Source organism: Alligator sinensis, unplaced genomic scaffold (genome assembly GCF_000455745.1).
Source record: "Alligator sinensis unplaced genomic scaffold, ASM45574v1 scaffold630_1, whole genome shotgun sequence".
NCBI classification, from domain to species: Eukaryota; Metazoa; Chordata; order Crocodylia; family Alligatoridae; genus Alligator; species Alligator sinensis.
The window spans coordinates 657,200-673,393 of NW_005842522.1; the positions used below are offsets into that span (position 1 = coordinate 657,200).

The 16,194-nt window shown below is 42.0% G+C and overlaps 1 protein-coding gene across 1 annotated transcript in view; it reads right to left on the reverse strand.

The window, feature by feature from the left end:
• The window catches only part of DOCK3 (dedicator of cytokinesis 3), a 590,333-nt gene that overhangs the window by 219,252 nt on the left and 354,887 nt on the right, over nucleotides 1-16,194 (reverse strand). The window contains exon 10 of the mRNA XM_025213329.1: nucleotides 9,194-9,275. Coding sequence (XP_025069114.1) covers nucleotides 9,194-9,275 — 82 coding nt within the window. The remainder of the gene's footprint in view (nucleotides 1-9,193; nucleotides 9,276-16,194) is intronic.

Here is a 16,194-nt window from a genome sequence, read left to right on the forward strand (position 1 = left end):
ACAGCCCAGGTGGAGACTATGTCCCCCTACCCCGGCAGCAGGGAGCTGCAAGCCCCCTGCTCTGAGATCGCTATCGTGATTGGAGAGCTGGGGGCTGGAAGATCCTTAACTCCCAGTGCCAGCTCTGCAACCACAGGGCCAGCACTGGGAGATCCTTATCTCCCAACACTAGCCGTGTGACCGCAGAGGATCTCCAACTGCAGATTTCCCATTGGGAGATAGGGATCTCTGACTGCGGAGCTGGCACTGGGAGCTCCCTGCTGGCGGGGCCTGGAAAGCTTTTCCCCCCACTCAGCTCCATGATTGCAGAGCTGAGTGGGGAACAGGCTGGAGAGCCTGTTCTCTGCTTAGCTCTGTGAGTGCAGTGAATAAAGTCTCAAGTTTCAGGTAAAAAGAAATAATAGTGACCCCCTCCCCCAGATACTTAGACCTTCTGATTATCTGTGTTCATTTTCCATAATCAAATATGTAAAATTCAGTTCTATCTTAAGTGAATAATGTATGCAAAGTATCTCAAAAATGAATATTTACTTCAGTTTCAGGAGTACAGACATACTGATAAAACCACAGCCAACTCTCATCTCTGTATGGGTTTGCTGATTTATTGTTCGTAACTATAAAGAGTCAATGATGGACTTTGGGAACATACACAAGAATTTACATTGCAAGTTATGCTCTTGCTTTCTAAGGAAACAAGAAGCATCTCTGGCAATCAATAATTCTCCATCTTCCTGACAACTGAGATGTGCATAATTTTTGTATATTTGTATATTCAACTTGGCTACTTTTCACCTCCAGAGCAGCACGACAGTGGAAAGCTTTTAAAATCTCTCTGGCCATGTCCACATGAGTGCAGACACTTGGTTCTCCGGGGACAATTAGCAGCGGGACACCTTGTTCTGCGGTCGGCCGGCACTGGGCTGCGGCCGGCACTGGGCTGGCTCCAGAAGCCTTACCTGGGGGCCTCCTGGGGCTGCAGCAGTGGCAATCCTGCCGCTTGGAGTCTGGACGGCAGCCAGAGTGTAGCTCCAGTCAGCCAGGCTCTGGTTCTAAGTGGTGCTCCAGGCTCCAGTCAGCCAGGCTCTGGTTCTAAGTGGTGCAGGCTGCCCCCATGTGTGCTGGTCTGCTGCTTTTTTTTTTTTGACCCTTGGATATCCAGGGGTCAAAAAACCCCCTATGCTGCTCCCTTACAGCATGGAGAACAGCTTGACGTGCAGTATGTGGCACCATAGATGTGTCTGCATTGCCACATACCGCACGGCTGTGCTTGTCTGGATGCAGCCTCTAGTTGAAGCTCAGAGAGGCAAAAGGAAAGTACAAAAGGGAAAGTGACCCTTTAAAATGGCACTGAGTAGCTGAGCAGGTGTCAACATTCATCTCTATTGAATTCAGTTTTTCAAAAATGTTTCACTATTTTGACAAATCTTTTTGAAAAACAAGGAGACATGGAAAGATTTGTTACTGACTGTTCTTTAACTGCATCACTTCACACATGCATGTTGGATGTTACATACTTAACTTTAAAAAAAATTTACTATTTTTGCTTGTTTCAAATAACCCTGTTCTAATGATGTTTTCATATGAATAATTGGTATACTTTTCCCCCTGGCTTATCCTTGAGGAAACACAGGATGATTAAGAAGCCAGTTGTAGGAAACAGAATATGCAATTCAAATTCTGTGTTCATGAACGCAAGAAATCAGTGACATTGCAAGGGTGTAAAAGACTGCAACTTGACTTTGTATACAGTCTGACATTCACAATTTAAAACAGTATGTTTAAAGTGGACTACATGAATAGACTCTGTGACCATTAAAACCCTGGTCCAAGATTAAATTGTACAATTAATGTAATTTAGGGCCCTGCCACATGTTCAAATTACAGCTGGATAGAAATCGGCTATAAAGTTATTACCCATTTTCAAACACTAACTCTGTAGCTGACTGGCTCTTTTTATAGCTGGGTGAACATTTTCATGGCATGATAATTACTTAGCATGTGTGGCCAGTCTAAATTTATTGCGGGTTGGACCAGTTAATTGTATAATATATGTAACATGTGGCAGGGGCCTTATTCTCAGTATGTGCACAAAGCTTGAAGAAAATTTTAATGACATTAATGATCCCAGAGCACGGTAGCACTGTAACCAGAATAACGAAGCTGGAAATTTAAAACCATCAACCCTCTATTTCCTTAATGTATTTCAACTAAAATTTGGTGTCTTGAGCTAAAGGGATATCACCTATGCTTAAAATTTGTTTTAAAACAAAAACCAAAACAAAATAGTAGTATATTGTTCTTTAGCATAGCAGTTATTCCAAATGAGATTAAACCATTATCCTCATTCCTGTGAAATGTGTACAGAAACCAACAGTGAATAAGATACCCTCAGGATCAGCCCTCAAGATACAAAAAAGAATTTTGTACTATGAGAGGCCTGAAGCATTTCTTCTCACATAAGCACCATTGCTTAACACCACTTTGGGATACTGTTTAACTATGTTATTGCACTCTAGGCAAGGATGATTTGAAAGGCAGGTTCCACGTATTGTACAGAGACTCATTGAGGTAGCATTATGACACTTCATAATGTACAAAGCCATTTAGAAGCAGCTGTTGTTTCTCTTTCTGTACTCCTAAAATAAATATCTTGTTATTTAGTATTTTATCTGATAGAATCTCCAAATCCTTCACAATCCATGTAAAAAAGAAGTTATCTTCTGCTATGCTAGGGATGGAGGACAGCAGACAGGTGAAAAATTAAGATGACTACAGTACTCAGAAAAAAGGTCTATGGGGAAATTTCAGTCATGGAAAATGGTTAACTTTTACTGTCACAAAAAGTTATGCGATCTATAATATCCATATTAATCAGTTTCTCTCTTCCACAAACCACAAGATTTAGCATAGATTGCTGTATGAGGGTCAGCTGAGAAGCTGCCATCCCAGAGACAGTGCCTGATCCTTACTGTAATTTTAATAAAATAGCCGTGAATCCAATTTTTTACTCTTCTTTTCCTTTAATTAACTGATAACCTCAATCCTAATGATGGTGGCAACAACCAACCTTTTTGAGTATATAAGTGGTAAGGCAGATTTCTTTCTGTAACAATACGGTTTTTCAACTACCACATTTTACAAAATATGAAAAACAAAAACTCCATTTCTTTAGTACCAAATTTATGAATGAATATGCTCATTGTTTTTATAAGAATAACACATAGCAATTCTGTGCACAGAAACCAATCAACGTCCAGTCAAGAGAAAGAGGGAAAAATTCTGCAACTGTGGAAACTGATTGTAAAATGGCAAAAGGTTAATTTAATAAATTAAAAACAATCTTTATTGGAAAACAAAACATATATCCTAATCTTGCATGGCAGCTTTCTATCCCAACCAACTAGAGAAAGCAAACCCTGAAAACTTGAGATTTATGTAGACAGCTTGGGCAGTATTCTAACATCCCTTGTGCACCTAAATGGCAGTTTTCCAGCCATGTAAGTGGACTTACTGGTACTTACGAACACTGCACAATTCTATTACCCATGCAGTGTGGATGCATAAACATGGATATTTATATTGGGCATGTAAAGTAGGGTGTGCACTGACCACACAGGGATGCAGGTAGAAAATGGCCATTTACATGCACACAGGTAAATCAAATTCTACCCTCAGTAGCTATTATCTCCTCCCCACAACACAGTTAGTTAGAATTTTTTCAGCTAAAATTTTACACATTAATAATGGGCGTGTATGCTTAGCTGCATACCTGTCTGGACAGTGCATAGCTTCCTAAACATGCTTGGTGTACACACAGATTCTTAGGCACTCACACAGCATCATTAAAAGAAGGGCAAAATGTGTGTAGTTGCCAAAAGGCTAGGTATAGAGCTGGTAACCTGTCACTTACAACTGCACTTCCTATATTAGAACCATCATCTTGTCATACCTTTGAAAAGGAATAGTCTCATTTTTTACCTACTGCAAGCAGCCTCACATGCCAGGGTCTGACTATGCTTGCTAGCTAAGTCCATGCCTCCTTACAGCTGTTGAGAACTGTAAAACAGAAACATTTTAATTGTTTTCTTTTGTAAATCCTACTCCGCTCCTGCAAATCAAGGAAGAAGCTTCTTAGATTCCCTTTCATTACCTGCTATAACCAGTGCAACATATGGCAGGATTTAGCCACATGTCTTAAAAAAACTGAAACTCAGCACTAAGAAGGGATTTTAATCTTTGGGCTATCATTAGCTCACCTTCAGCCAATCAGTTTCTTCCCCCCCTCCCAGTTCCTAGGATACTTATCTTGCCAACTTGATCTCATACTGGAATTCAAAATTATGCCCCAACCCCACTATAAGGGGTTCTTGTTCTTGGTCTGAGGTACTGCCTAACATTTAGGAAACAGAATACAAATTTAATCTAATTTAATAATGTCTTTCATCTTAAAATTTAAGAATATTAGGTAACTAGTAATATAATATTTAAAAGGCAGGCTTCCACATCTTCACTTGTCAAAAGTGTCACCTCTTAAATACTTTCTTTGCTTTGTTAGTGTCTGTTAAAGAAGGTATATAGTGAGATCCTTAACAAGCACAGAAACTCAGAAGTAGGTCACGGACACACAATTATACTCAGTCTTTCCATACAGTAGTAATATGATTTTCAGAACATGTAGGGTTTCTTAACAAACCTTTGGATTCTCCATGACATGGCTGGCTATTTAGTCTAAATTGTCAGTTAAAGTTTAACATGCCTTGTATTTAGGTTTTATATAATATCAACGCAAACTTTGACTGACCATTAATATCAGATGACACACTGAGCAAACACTGTATTAGTCTACATATGGAAGTACTTTTATACTTTATACTTTGACTTTCTCAAGTGAGTTTTTAGAGTAGACCCTTTCTCAAGAGGTATCTGTCAAAATATTAGCAAAAACGTGGGGCTAAGGTAGGTTTACAGCAGGGGCATACACTATTCCTTCTTCAGTGATTTAAAAATATTTAAGAAAAAGAATAAGGCCCCAGGAGTTTGGGAGTCATAGCCAAAGGGCACTGGGACTTAGCCTTAAACATGCTGTCAGGTTTGGGGTTGAATTTTTTTGCTAGGGGGAAGTCTTCCTACATTACTGAGTAAATAATGCATGGACTACAGGCAACCCCCACTTAATGCTGCTTCACTTAGCACTATTTCACTATAATTCTCATTTTACATTCATACCTGATTCCACTTAGCGCTCAGCGAGTTTTGTTATAACACTCATGGTTGCCATCTTGGTTCATCAAAAACTTTTGGTTTCGCTTAACGTTATTTCTGCTTAACACAGTTTTTCGGGAACCAATTAAGAATGCTAAGCGGGGGTTGCCTGTATCTGAAAGGAAATACTCAGGTTTCCACAAAAAAAATCTTATGGCTTTGAAAATAGGAAGGGATGATCTGAGCTAATAGCTTACTTTTGTTCAGCTTAAACAAATCAATTTGTGTAACCATGTTCTTTCTATTCCCCTCCCCATGCTGATATTTTCAAGTTATGCAAATAAGCTAGAAAGGCTTGCTACTTTAATGCATCACTGTAAACACACGAAAAAAAAAGTTTGCTAAATGGAAAGCAACATATTTGGTATGAAAATGACCTTACAGTAATTTGATGTTCTTTGAGACAGGGGTATCTGTGAGGATCTCACTCTATTTGCCTGATAAACTATATTTTATATAAAAGATAGTAATGAGACCTGACTGCTACTACCTAAATAGTGATTTTAAATACTGCCCTAACAAATTTGGCATCTGTTATTGCAGTTGGGTGAAGGGCACAATGTTTAACAACAAAAATAAGGGGGTAATTCCACATAGCTGCCTTACAAATTCAGATCGGGAATGTTTCTAAAGCATGTACAGGATTATTTTTTGGTAAAAATAGACAATATGCAGTCTTTGGTAGAAGAGGTATATCAGCTAAATGACAATGAGTGAAATACACTGCATAATCATTTTGATATTCTCTGTAATAAGACGACTTGTCACTTCGAAGCAACAAAGATGGAAACAGATAATAGGGAGTGGGTACATCTACATGTGAATTTAATGCAATGCAATAAACTCCAGAGCAGAGTTGGCTGCTCCCAGGTGCAGCGTCTACACGTGCACCCAGGGCTGCAGTAGTTTGAGCTCGGGTGGAGCAACCACAGGCTGGCAGCAGGTTTCGGAGGTCAGCCCTGGGCTCCGGGTGGCAGCAGGGGGGCTGCTGGGGCACCAGAAAAAAGCAGGGCTGCGCACATGGTGGCAGTGTGCGCTACCCAAAAATGGAGCCTAGCCAGCCAGAGCCACACTCCAGCTGCTGGCCAGGTTCTGTGTACCTAGGTCGCCACTGCTGCAGCCTCAGGATGCCCTCGGCATCCCAGGTAAGGCGGCTGGAGCCAGCCCATGTGCTAGCCCCATCTTCCCCTACCCCACCCGGGGTAACTTGCTATGTGACAGAGAGGGTGTTCCCCAGGGACAACTAGCAGCAGGACAAATATATGCCACTATTATTTGTCCCTGGGGAAATGCACATTCCCACTCATGGGGACATGCCTATTATACATAAAAGGCTTGGACGTATCAAGATAACATAACATGGCCCCTGGAACATCCAATGTGTGGAGTTTCTTATTTTCTAGAGAAGAATATATTTGGGAAAGAAAATGGGTAAATTAAGAGATGAGTTTAAAAGCAAATATCAAACAACTTTGGGAATACAATTACAATTACATATTAATACCACCTCATAATTGGAGAATTTTGTACAAGGGAAATCAGGCATAAAATTCACATTTGACTGACTGATAGAATGATGATTAAAAAAATACCTTAACAGTTAAATGATATAAACAGCATTTGGAAATGTATTAAAGGAGGGCCTCCATAACCTTTGTAAGGACAATTCGTAGGTCCCACTTTGAAGAGGGTTCTCTCTCAGGTGGGAAAGCATGTTCTAGATATTCTAGATATTTGAATACTACTGTTTGCAGAAAAAAATTAGCACAGCCTCCAATAGAATTTGGTATGGGGTCTTCCCCTGATGTTGACACAGTGCCCATAATTTAATTGCTCCCAGACACGGGGTTGATACGGGGGTACCCCTTTGATTATGTAATTCACTGCAGATGTGTTGTATTTAAGAATCTAAACAGTGAAACTCTATAGAATATACTGGAATGCTCTGCAATTTAATTTAATTTTCCCAATTATAGAATATTTTGTGTAAAGAGTCACATGACCTCTTCAGAGCAAATCTTTTATCTGGAGACATTACCTCCAAAGGCACACCACTAAATATTTATCACTTTGGTGTCAAAAAGCATTTATACTGGGGCTACTATTTGCATGCTCATTTGACACCTAGTAAAAGGATACGCTGATCATGAGTCTTGTAACAGTCCTATATGCATAAACTCAAACACTGCCTTGCAATCTGAAGCAATGTCTTATTGCAGTTGATGAATTCATTTTGATACTGGTAGCATTAGATGAAAACCAAATGGCAGTATTAAATGAAGGGAAAGAAATATATATTTAGAAGATATGCTTTTTACTAATTTGGAGCTAGTTAAGGCTTCATGAACTTTATTGTCTGAAATAGGCTGAAGGAAGATTTTTCATAATTAAGCAAGAGGTATTTCTCTAAATAAGCAAAGGAAATAGTTCAAGACTGTGGAAACTGCCTGATAGGACCTCTTAACAATATCTAGATACAGTATAGGCAGACAAGAATACCTTGTTTCCTTATACATGCTGTCACTGCATCAAGACATTTCATGAAGGCTCTTATGTTATGATAACACTGATTGATAGAACAGAGTACTGGTAATGACTGGCTATTACTGTGAACTGCAAGACCTTGTTATGTGTTGGATGGCATAATTTATACAAGAGCCATGAAAAGTCTTCAACTTAAAGGGCAAGGGTGACTGAGGCCAGCTTTATGATATTAAGTCTGCAAGAGCAGATATATTTGTTCAGTCTTCTCAGGTCTTGCACAGGACAATGTCATATTTTTTTCCTCCAGGACAAGGAAATGTCAGGAGTAGAAACCTTGTCTTCTGTACTCCAAAAGTTACAACTCCTGTGGTTTCTCACTGAATTAGAGAAGACACTTCTTTCCTTAGCTCTTTTCCACAAGAAGAGATAATACCCTTGGTAACCCACACATATTAGTAGTCTCTGATATTACAATAAAATGACTTAATTTGCCTTTGCTACCTCTAAGCAGTCATGGCTGCCCACTCAAAAATAAGTCACGTTCTTAAAGATGCTGGTTATAATATCAAAGGGAAGATCACACTGGGATAAAGAAATCATCTTTTCCAAAAAAGGCCCAATAATTTGAAATATACAACTGAAATTATAGAGATAATAGGTCCTTCTTCCAAATAAATTTAATTTCTTTGCATCCTAGTTTTCTGGGGTGCTCTTATATTGCTTGGCTTTTACACTGCATAAACTACCAACAGATTTAGTACTGAATAGGTATTACATTTTTCAAACACCTCTTGTGACAATTCATATTTATTTTCGGATCTCTGGCCACAGTAGTGTAGCTGGTGTCAGCCACAGGTTCTTGGCTGCTTTTAAGGTAAACTCATTAACAGAGTTCTATCAGAAGCAGAAAAATGTAGAATATCAAAACTTGTAAGAGTATCATTCAATTATTGCAATCACTATTGTAAGAGTATCAGCAATGCAGGACAGCAATAAATAAAGTGCTGTAAAGTAAAACGTAGCTGTTACAGGGGGCTTAGAAGACTAAAAGGATTCTTGAGAGACTAAAGGTGTTGTTCTGAGGACTCCAGCATTCATCTGTCCTGTACCAGGTTGCTCATCTGGATGCACCCTTAGAGTGGAGTCCAAATGGACAGAGTCAAAAAACTATTTCTGTACATAGTGTATAATGAATGCAATGACAACATTTGAAAAATCAGAGCTATAAACAAGAACCTAGTGTCCCTATATTCTCAAAAAAATCAATGTATAAGATTATTTCTATCTGTCTTTGTAGTGCATTAAAAAGAAGCAGAAATATAGTAATCTTTCATTTTTCCTCAAAAATTGTTTGTTTTTAGCAGGTCTGTGCCCACAATCATACAATCTGGAAGAGAGCGCTTTGTCCACAGTAAGACAGGGAAGGAGAATGAAAGTTTGTACATACTGTGAAAAGGGAACACATCCGATCTATCTTCTCCGGATTCCTGGGGCCTCCATTCTTGTTTAATCTCACCATAAACCTTTCACTGAAACACAGAGGATACAAAGAAAAACATGTTTCAACAATCTTAAACATAAAATAGCAGAAAAATACCTTGAAAAATATGTGATGTATTATGCATTGTCATTTTTGGCCTTCTAAAAGCACAAGAACTCATCAATTAACACATTGCACTGAGCAGCTATGTGTAATTATTGTCAAAGGTTTTGTTTTACAGGAAGTACCTTTCCATGAAAAGCCACAGGGGTAATACAGCTTTATGGTGAGATGATTATGCTAAAATATCAGGCTTATATTAAAGATATTTATCAAATACATGAAGCTTCGTAAAAATGCAGGACTTGAACAAGTGTCACAATGGGGCCTGAAAAGCACTGTGGCAGGGCTCTTCAAAGACTAGAATGCAAGCAATACTGCCAGTTATTCATTTATTCGTGTGACTTTTCCAAAATTCTGTGGCACACCTGTTCATGTCTGATGGCACACCGGTTGGAAAACAATCACACACACATACACACACACATACACACACAGTTGTACTATGTATATATAGTTATATTAAATAGTTATGTTAGTCTGGGGGCAGAGCTGTACTGCTACCCAGCGCATCCACAGGTGGTGGATAGTGGAATGACCTTCGCAGAAGGTTACCTGCAAAACAAGCAGGGGTAACAGATGAATAAGGAGTCACAGACCAGGAAGTGGCAGCACTACCAGGATGTGGTGGGGACAGCAGATGGCAATGCCTTCGCTCCTGAAAAGCCATGTCTATCATATCCTCTGACAGTGCTGTGACATGGTGAGTGAAAATAAGTTGCCATTATAATGAGCCTGTCCAGCCCAGCCACGGGTCTACAAGTCCCCAACAGCAGAGTAGGCAGATGTTAATTTCAACAGCTGCAAAAGTGAATGAAGGCTGCAGCGAAACGAGATTTTCAATTGTCTTGGCCTCCTTGCCATAAGATCAAGATCCTGTTAGTTTATCAAGAACCATATGGAAACTGATGTGCAGCAGCTTCTCCATGATAAATGAAATCATGCACAAGTGTCTTCCATAAAGACAGATTTTTTCAGCACATTTTCCAAGTCCTTTGGTGACCAGCTACTGACAGCAGCAGCAGGATTGTGATTGCTTGAAGCACCTAAACTGCGTGTAAATGAAATGAGAGGCATGTGTGCATGACATTTTAAAGTGGACTAAATGCTTTTACACCGCTTTAATGATGTTGATGTTTGCACACCTCGACGGCATATTGCGCATTAATTTCAGCCGCTGTAGGAAATCCCCACCCCCCGGCAGCCCAGGGACTGCTCCCCCCACCAGCAGCTCACCTCCCCTCCCTGCCAGAGAGGTAGGTAAGTCAGCAGGCTGTGTGCATGACATGGGCTTTAATCAGCCCTAAATTGAAGCGGTATTTTTTAAAACCCACTGCTTCAATTTAGGGCCCTTGTTTCATAGATTTCATAGACATTAGGGCTGGAAGGGACCTCGGAAGATCATCGAGTCCAGCCCCCTGCCCAAAGGGCAGGAAGTCAGCTGGGGTCATAGGATCAATCTACACATGCCCCTAGTTATGAACTGGCATGAAGGTGGCAATTACAAGAACATCATCTAGCACTTGGATGAAGCAGGAGTGAGATTTGACAGTGATAGCTGCAACTGAACAGCCCTCTTCAGAGTCCACTCTGGTCACCCAACATGGGGAGGGTGCTAGAAAAGGTGTTCTAAACACAGTCTGCCTAATTTTTTTCCTGACTGGATAACCATGTCCAGTGGGATCAGCTTTACTGTGACTGAAAGCCACACAATGAATTTTGGGACCTGGAACATCGACCTTCATGGACAATCCTAACACTGAACGCCCATAGTGCCACGTCACAAGCATGGCTCAAGAATTCAGATGACACAATACTGATACTACTACGCTGAGCGAGACCCAGTAAGTGGGAAATGGGCAGCTCAAAGAACACTGCGGTGGCTATACCCTCTTCTGGAAGGGTAAACAGGAAAGAGAACACCAACTTCATGGACTTTGTTTTGCCAAAAGAATGAACTCATAAATCAACTCAATGAGTTCCCTATTGGAATTAATGAGCACCTCATGACTCTCTGTCTTAAACTGGCAGGGAGTCAATAAGGCACTGTTATCAGCAAGTATGCCCTGACTTTTGAGGCCATTGATGAAACCAAGGAGAATTCTACACCAACCTTGACCAAGTCTATTGTGATGTTCTGGAGGGAGATGGACTTTTTCTGTTTGGCAATTTCAGTGCCAGAATCAGAAGAGACTCTCACCTCTGAAACAGAACCATCAGCAAGAAAGGAGCAAGGAAGGTCGACTCCAATGGCATCCTCCTCTTGACCAAATGCGCAGAATGTGGACTCACCATCACCAACACCCTGTTCCTCCAGAAAAACAGGCAACACCCACGATCTAAGCATACATCATTGTTCATGCCCAGGATTGCAAAGATGTACACATCATCCAAGCTACACTAGGAGCTAATGACTACTGGACTGATCAGTGACTCATCTGCTTGGTTATGCCACTCAAACTGGCTCTCAAATGATGGCTGAAGCAGAAGCAATGCCGAAAAAAGATCAGTGTCGAAGGACTCAATCTAGTGAGACCTCTTCTACCAGTGCCTCAATGAAAAACTGGTGAATTCTAATCAACAATGAGAGAATGTCAGCAGTGCCTGCCTTCAAGTTCACTGTCATCAACACCTGCAAAGAGACACCTGGATTCATTATCAAGAAACATCAAGATTGGTTTGATGAGAATGATCGGGATTCAAGAGCTGATCAGTTGCAAGGGCAAAGTCTTTTGTTCTTGGTAGGAAAACATCAACACCAAGAAAAAGAAACTGAATCACCAACAAACCAAAGCAAAGGTCTAAAGGAGGACCCACAATATGAAGAACAGGTGGTGGGAAGACAAGGTGAAGAAGATTCAACATCGTTCTGACATCCATGATATGCATGTTTTTTTCAGTGCAACCAAAGCCATCTATGGGCCAAGCACTCAGGGTCCCAGTCCCCTTGAGGATGGAGGAGACCTGATCAAGGAAAGGGGAGCCATCAGTGCATATTGGAAGGAGCATTCTGAAAACATTCTCAATCAAGATACTGTTGTTGACAAGAGTGCTCTCAACTCCATTCTGCAACAGCCAGTCAGACTATCTTGGAATCTCTCCAATCCTTGATGAGGTGAGGAATTCAATCTAGCAGATGAAGAATGACACGGCATCTGGAACTGATGGAATCCCTGCTGATATTTTCAAACAGGGGGAAGAGGAGCTCACATCACAGCTCTGTGCCATCATCTTAAGGATCTGGAATGATGAGGAAATCATAGATGACCTCAAGTATGCCATGACCATGACAATCTCCAAGCAGAGAGATGTGTCTGACTGTGGAAATTAGAGGGATCCCCTTGCTGTCCACTACAGGAAAGGTAATTGCAAGAACACTCCTGAACCATTTCCTTCCATTTGCTGAAAACCTCCACTCAGAATATCAGTGGGGGCTTAGGGCATCTAAAGGTACAACTGACATTATCTTCACTGCTCACCAGCTGCAGGAAAAGTGCCAGGAACAACATAAACCTCTGTATATGGCCTTCTTTAACCTCATAAAAGACTGTGACTGTCAACCAAGAAGCTCTGTGGAGGATCTTTCTGAAGTATGGACACCTACTGAAATTCATCACCATTCTTTGCTTGCTCCATGATGGTATGCAAGCAGTGGTTCTCAGTAATGGATCTATCACAGATCCTTTTGAGGTTAAGACAGAAGTTAAGCAAATAAGCAGAGGTATGTCATTGTTCCAACACTCTTCTCAATATTTCTTACTGTGATGCTAAATCTGACTACCAGCAAGCTTCCAGTTGGAGTAGAGCTAAACTACCAAATGGATAGTAAACTGTTTAATCTCAGTTGACTCTGAGCCAAAGCCAAGGCTACCCTGACCTCTATCATTAAATGCCAGTATGCTGATGATACTATAGTGAGTGTTCACTCAGAAGCAGATCTTCAGGCAATTGTCAACATTTTTACTGAGGCATACAAGAAGAAGGGGCTGACACTTAACATTCAGAAGGCTAATGTCCTCCATCAACAAGCTCCTAATGAACAGTCTCCAGCTCTGGTAATTCAGATTTACAGTGAGATTCTGGAGAGTGCTGAGTATTTCCTTCACCTCAGATGCCCTCTCTTCCAGAAGGCTGACATCAACAAAAAATCCAACATTTCCTCAAATGTGCAAGTGCAGCCTTTGGATGCCTGAGGAAACACGTGCTTGAAGATCACATCAGATCCAAAACAAAGCTTATGGTTTATCAAGCAGTTGTGATCCCCACATTCCTGAAAGGAGCTGAGATGTGGACAACATACAGGAAACACCACAAGTCACTGGATAAGTACTGTCAATGCTGCCTGTGGAAGATCCTTCAAATCCAGTGGGAAGACAGATGCACCAATCATATAACAATAGAATCACAGAAAATTAGGGTTAGAAGGGATCTCAGGAGGTCATCTAGTCCAACCTCCTGCTCAAGGCAGGACCATTCCCAACTAGATCATCACAGCTGAAGCTCTGTCTAGCCAGGTCTTAAAACCGCCGAGGATGGAGATTTCACCACCTTTCTGGTTAACCTGTTTCAATGTTTTACTACCCTCCTAGTAAGAAAATTCTTCCTAATATCTCACCTAAACTGCTGCTCTTTGTTCTGTCATTTACCACCACTAAGAACAGTCTAGCTCCATCCACTTTCAAACCCCCCTTCAGGTAGTTGAATGCTGTTATTAAATCCCCTTTCAGTCTCCTGTTCTCTAGACTAAATACACCCAGTTCCCTCAGTCTTTCCTCGTAAGTCATGTCCCCCAGCCTGCTCACCATTTTTGTTGCCCTCTGCTAGAGGGCATCCAGCACATCCTTTCTGTAGATGAGAGCACAGTACTCCAGATATGGCTTTACCAGTGTTGAATAGAGGGGAATAATCACTTCCCTTGACCCACTGGCAACACCCCTACCGATACAGCCCAGTATGATGTTAGCCTTCTTTGCAACAAGGGCACACTACTGGCTCATATTCAGTGTATTGTCCACTATAACCCCCAGTTCCTTTTCTGCAAAGCTGCTGCCCAGCCAGTCAGCCCCCAGCCTATACTGTGCATGGGATTATTCCTTGTTGAACCTCATGAGATTTCTTTTGACCCAATCCTCCAGTCTGTCTAGGTCACTCTAAATCTGAGCCCTACCCTATTACTCCCCCAAGCTTGGTGTCATCTGCAAACTTGCTGAGGGTGCACTCTATGCCATCTTCCAGGTCGTCAATGAAGGCAGTGAACAAAACCAGCCTCATGACTGACCCCTGAGGCACTCCACTTGATACCAGCTGCCAACTAGATATTGAGCCATTGATTACTACTCTCTGAGCCCAATGCTCCAGCCAGTTTTCTATCCACCTTACAGTCCATTCATCCAGTCTTTACTTCCTTAGCTTGCTTGCGAGAATGTTGTGGGAGACCATATCAAAAGCCTTACTAAAATCAAGATACACTACATCCACCAGTCTCCCTACATCCAAGAGCCAGTCACCTCATCAGACAAGGCAATCAGATTGGTCAGGCATGACCTGCCCTTGGTGAATCCATGCTGACTGTCCTAATTACCTACTTTTCCTCCAAGTGCTTAGAAATGGATCCCTTGAGGACCTGCTCTATGATTTTTCCAGGGACTGAGGTGAGACCGACTGGTCTGTAGTTCCGTGGATCCTCCTTTTTCCCTTTCTTAAATATGGGCACTATGTTTGCCTTTTTTCAATCATCCGGAACCTCTCCTGATCACCATAAGTGTTCAAAATGGTTGCGAATGTCTCTGCAATCTCATCAGCCAACTCCCTAAGCACCCTTAAGTGCATCCCATCCAGCCCCATGGACCTCTATACATACAGCTTTTCTAAATAGTCTCTAAACTGGTCTTTTGCCATTGTTGACTGGTCACCTCCTCCCCAAACTGTGTTTCCTGGTACAGTAGTCTGGGAGCTGACCCTGTTTGTGAAAACTGAGGCAAAGAAGGCACTGAGTCTTTTTGCATCCTGTGTCACAAGGTTGTCTCCCGCATTCAGTAAGGGACCCACACTTACCCTGATCCTCTTCTTGCTAGTGACATACTTGCAGTCATTCTTGTTACTCTTCACATCCCTTGTTAGCTGCAACTCCAATTGCACTTTGGCCTTCCTTACTTCATCCCTGCATGCCCGAACAATGCTCTTATACTCCTCCCTACTTATTTGGGTTTCCATTTCTTATAAGCTTCCTTTTTGTGACTTAGTTTATTGAAGAGCTCCCTCCTAAGCCAATCTGGTCTTCTGTCATACTTCCTAGTCTTCCTGAACAGCAGGATTTTTTGTTCTTGCACTCTCAGTGAGACTTCTTTAAAGTACAGCCAGCTCTCCTGGACTCTGCCCTCCTTCAGACTGGCTTCCCAGGGGAACCTGCCCATAAGTTCCCCGAGCAAGTTGAAGTCTGCTTTTCTGAAGTCCAGGGTCCTTAGTCTGCTGCTCTCCATCCTTCCTTTCCTTAGTATCCTGAACTCAGTCATCTCGTGGGCATGGGGGGGAATGTGCCCTGGATCTGAGGGGGGGTGGGGCGGAGGGGGCTGCAGCTGTGGGCTGGGGCCCGCGCTGTGCTTGGGACAGGTGGTGGTGGCACTGGGAGGAGGATACAGGGGGGCAGCCCCACCACATAATCCCACTCCCAGTACTGCCACCACCTGCCCCAAGAGCAGGTCCCATGTGCTAGAAGCACAGTACCGAGTATGGTCCTGCAGTCCGGAGCGCATCCCCCACATGCTGGGAAGAGTCCAGTGCAACCCCCTGCCCCTCCCTACAGATCCAGGGCACCCCGCCCCCGCCGTGCCCTCCTGGGGTGCGTGTAG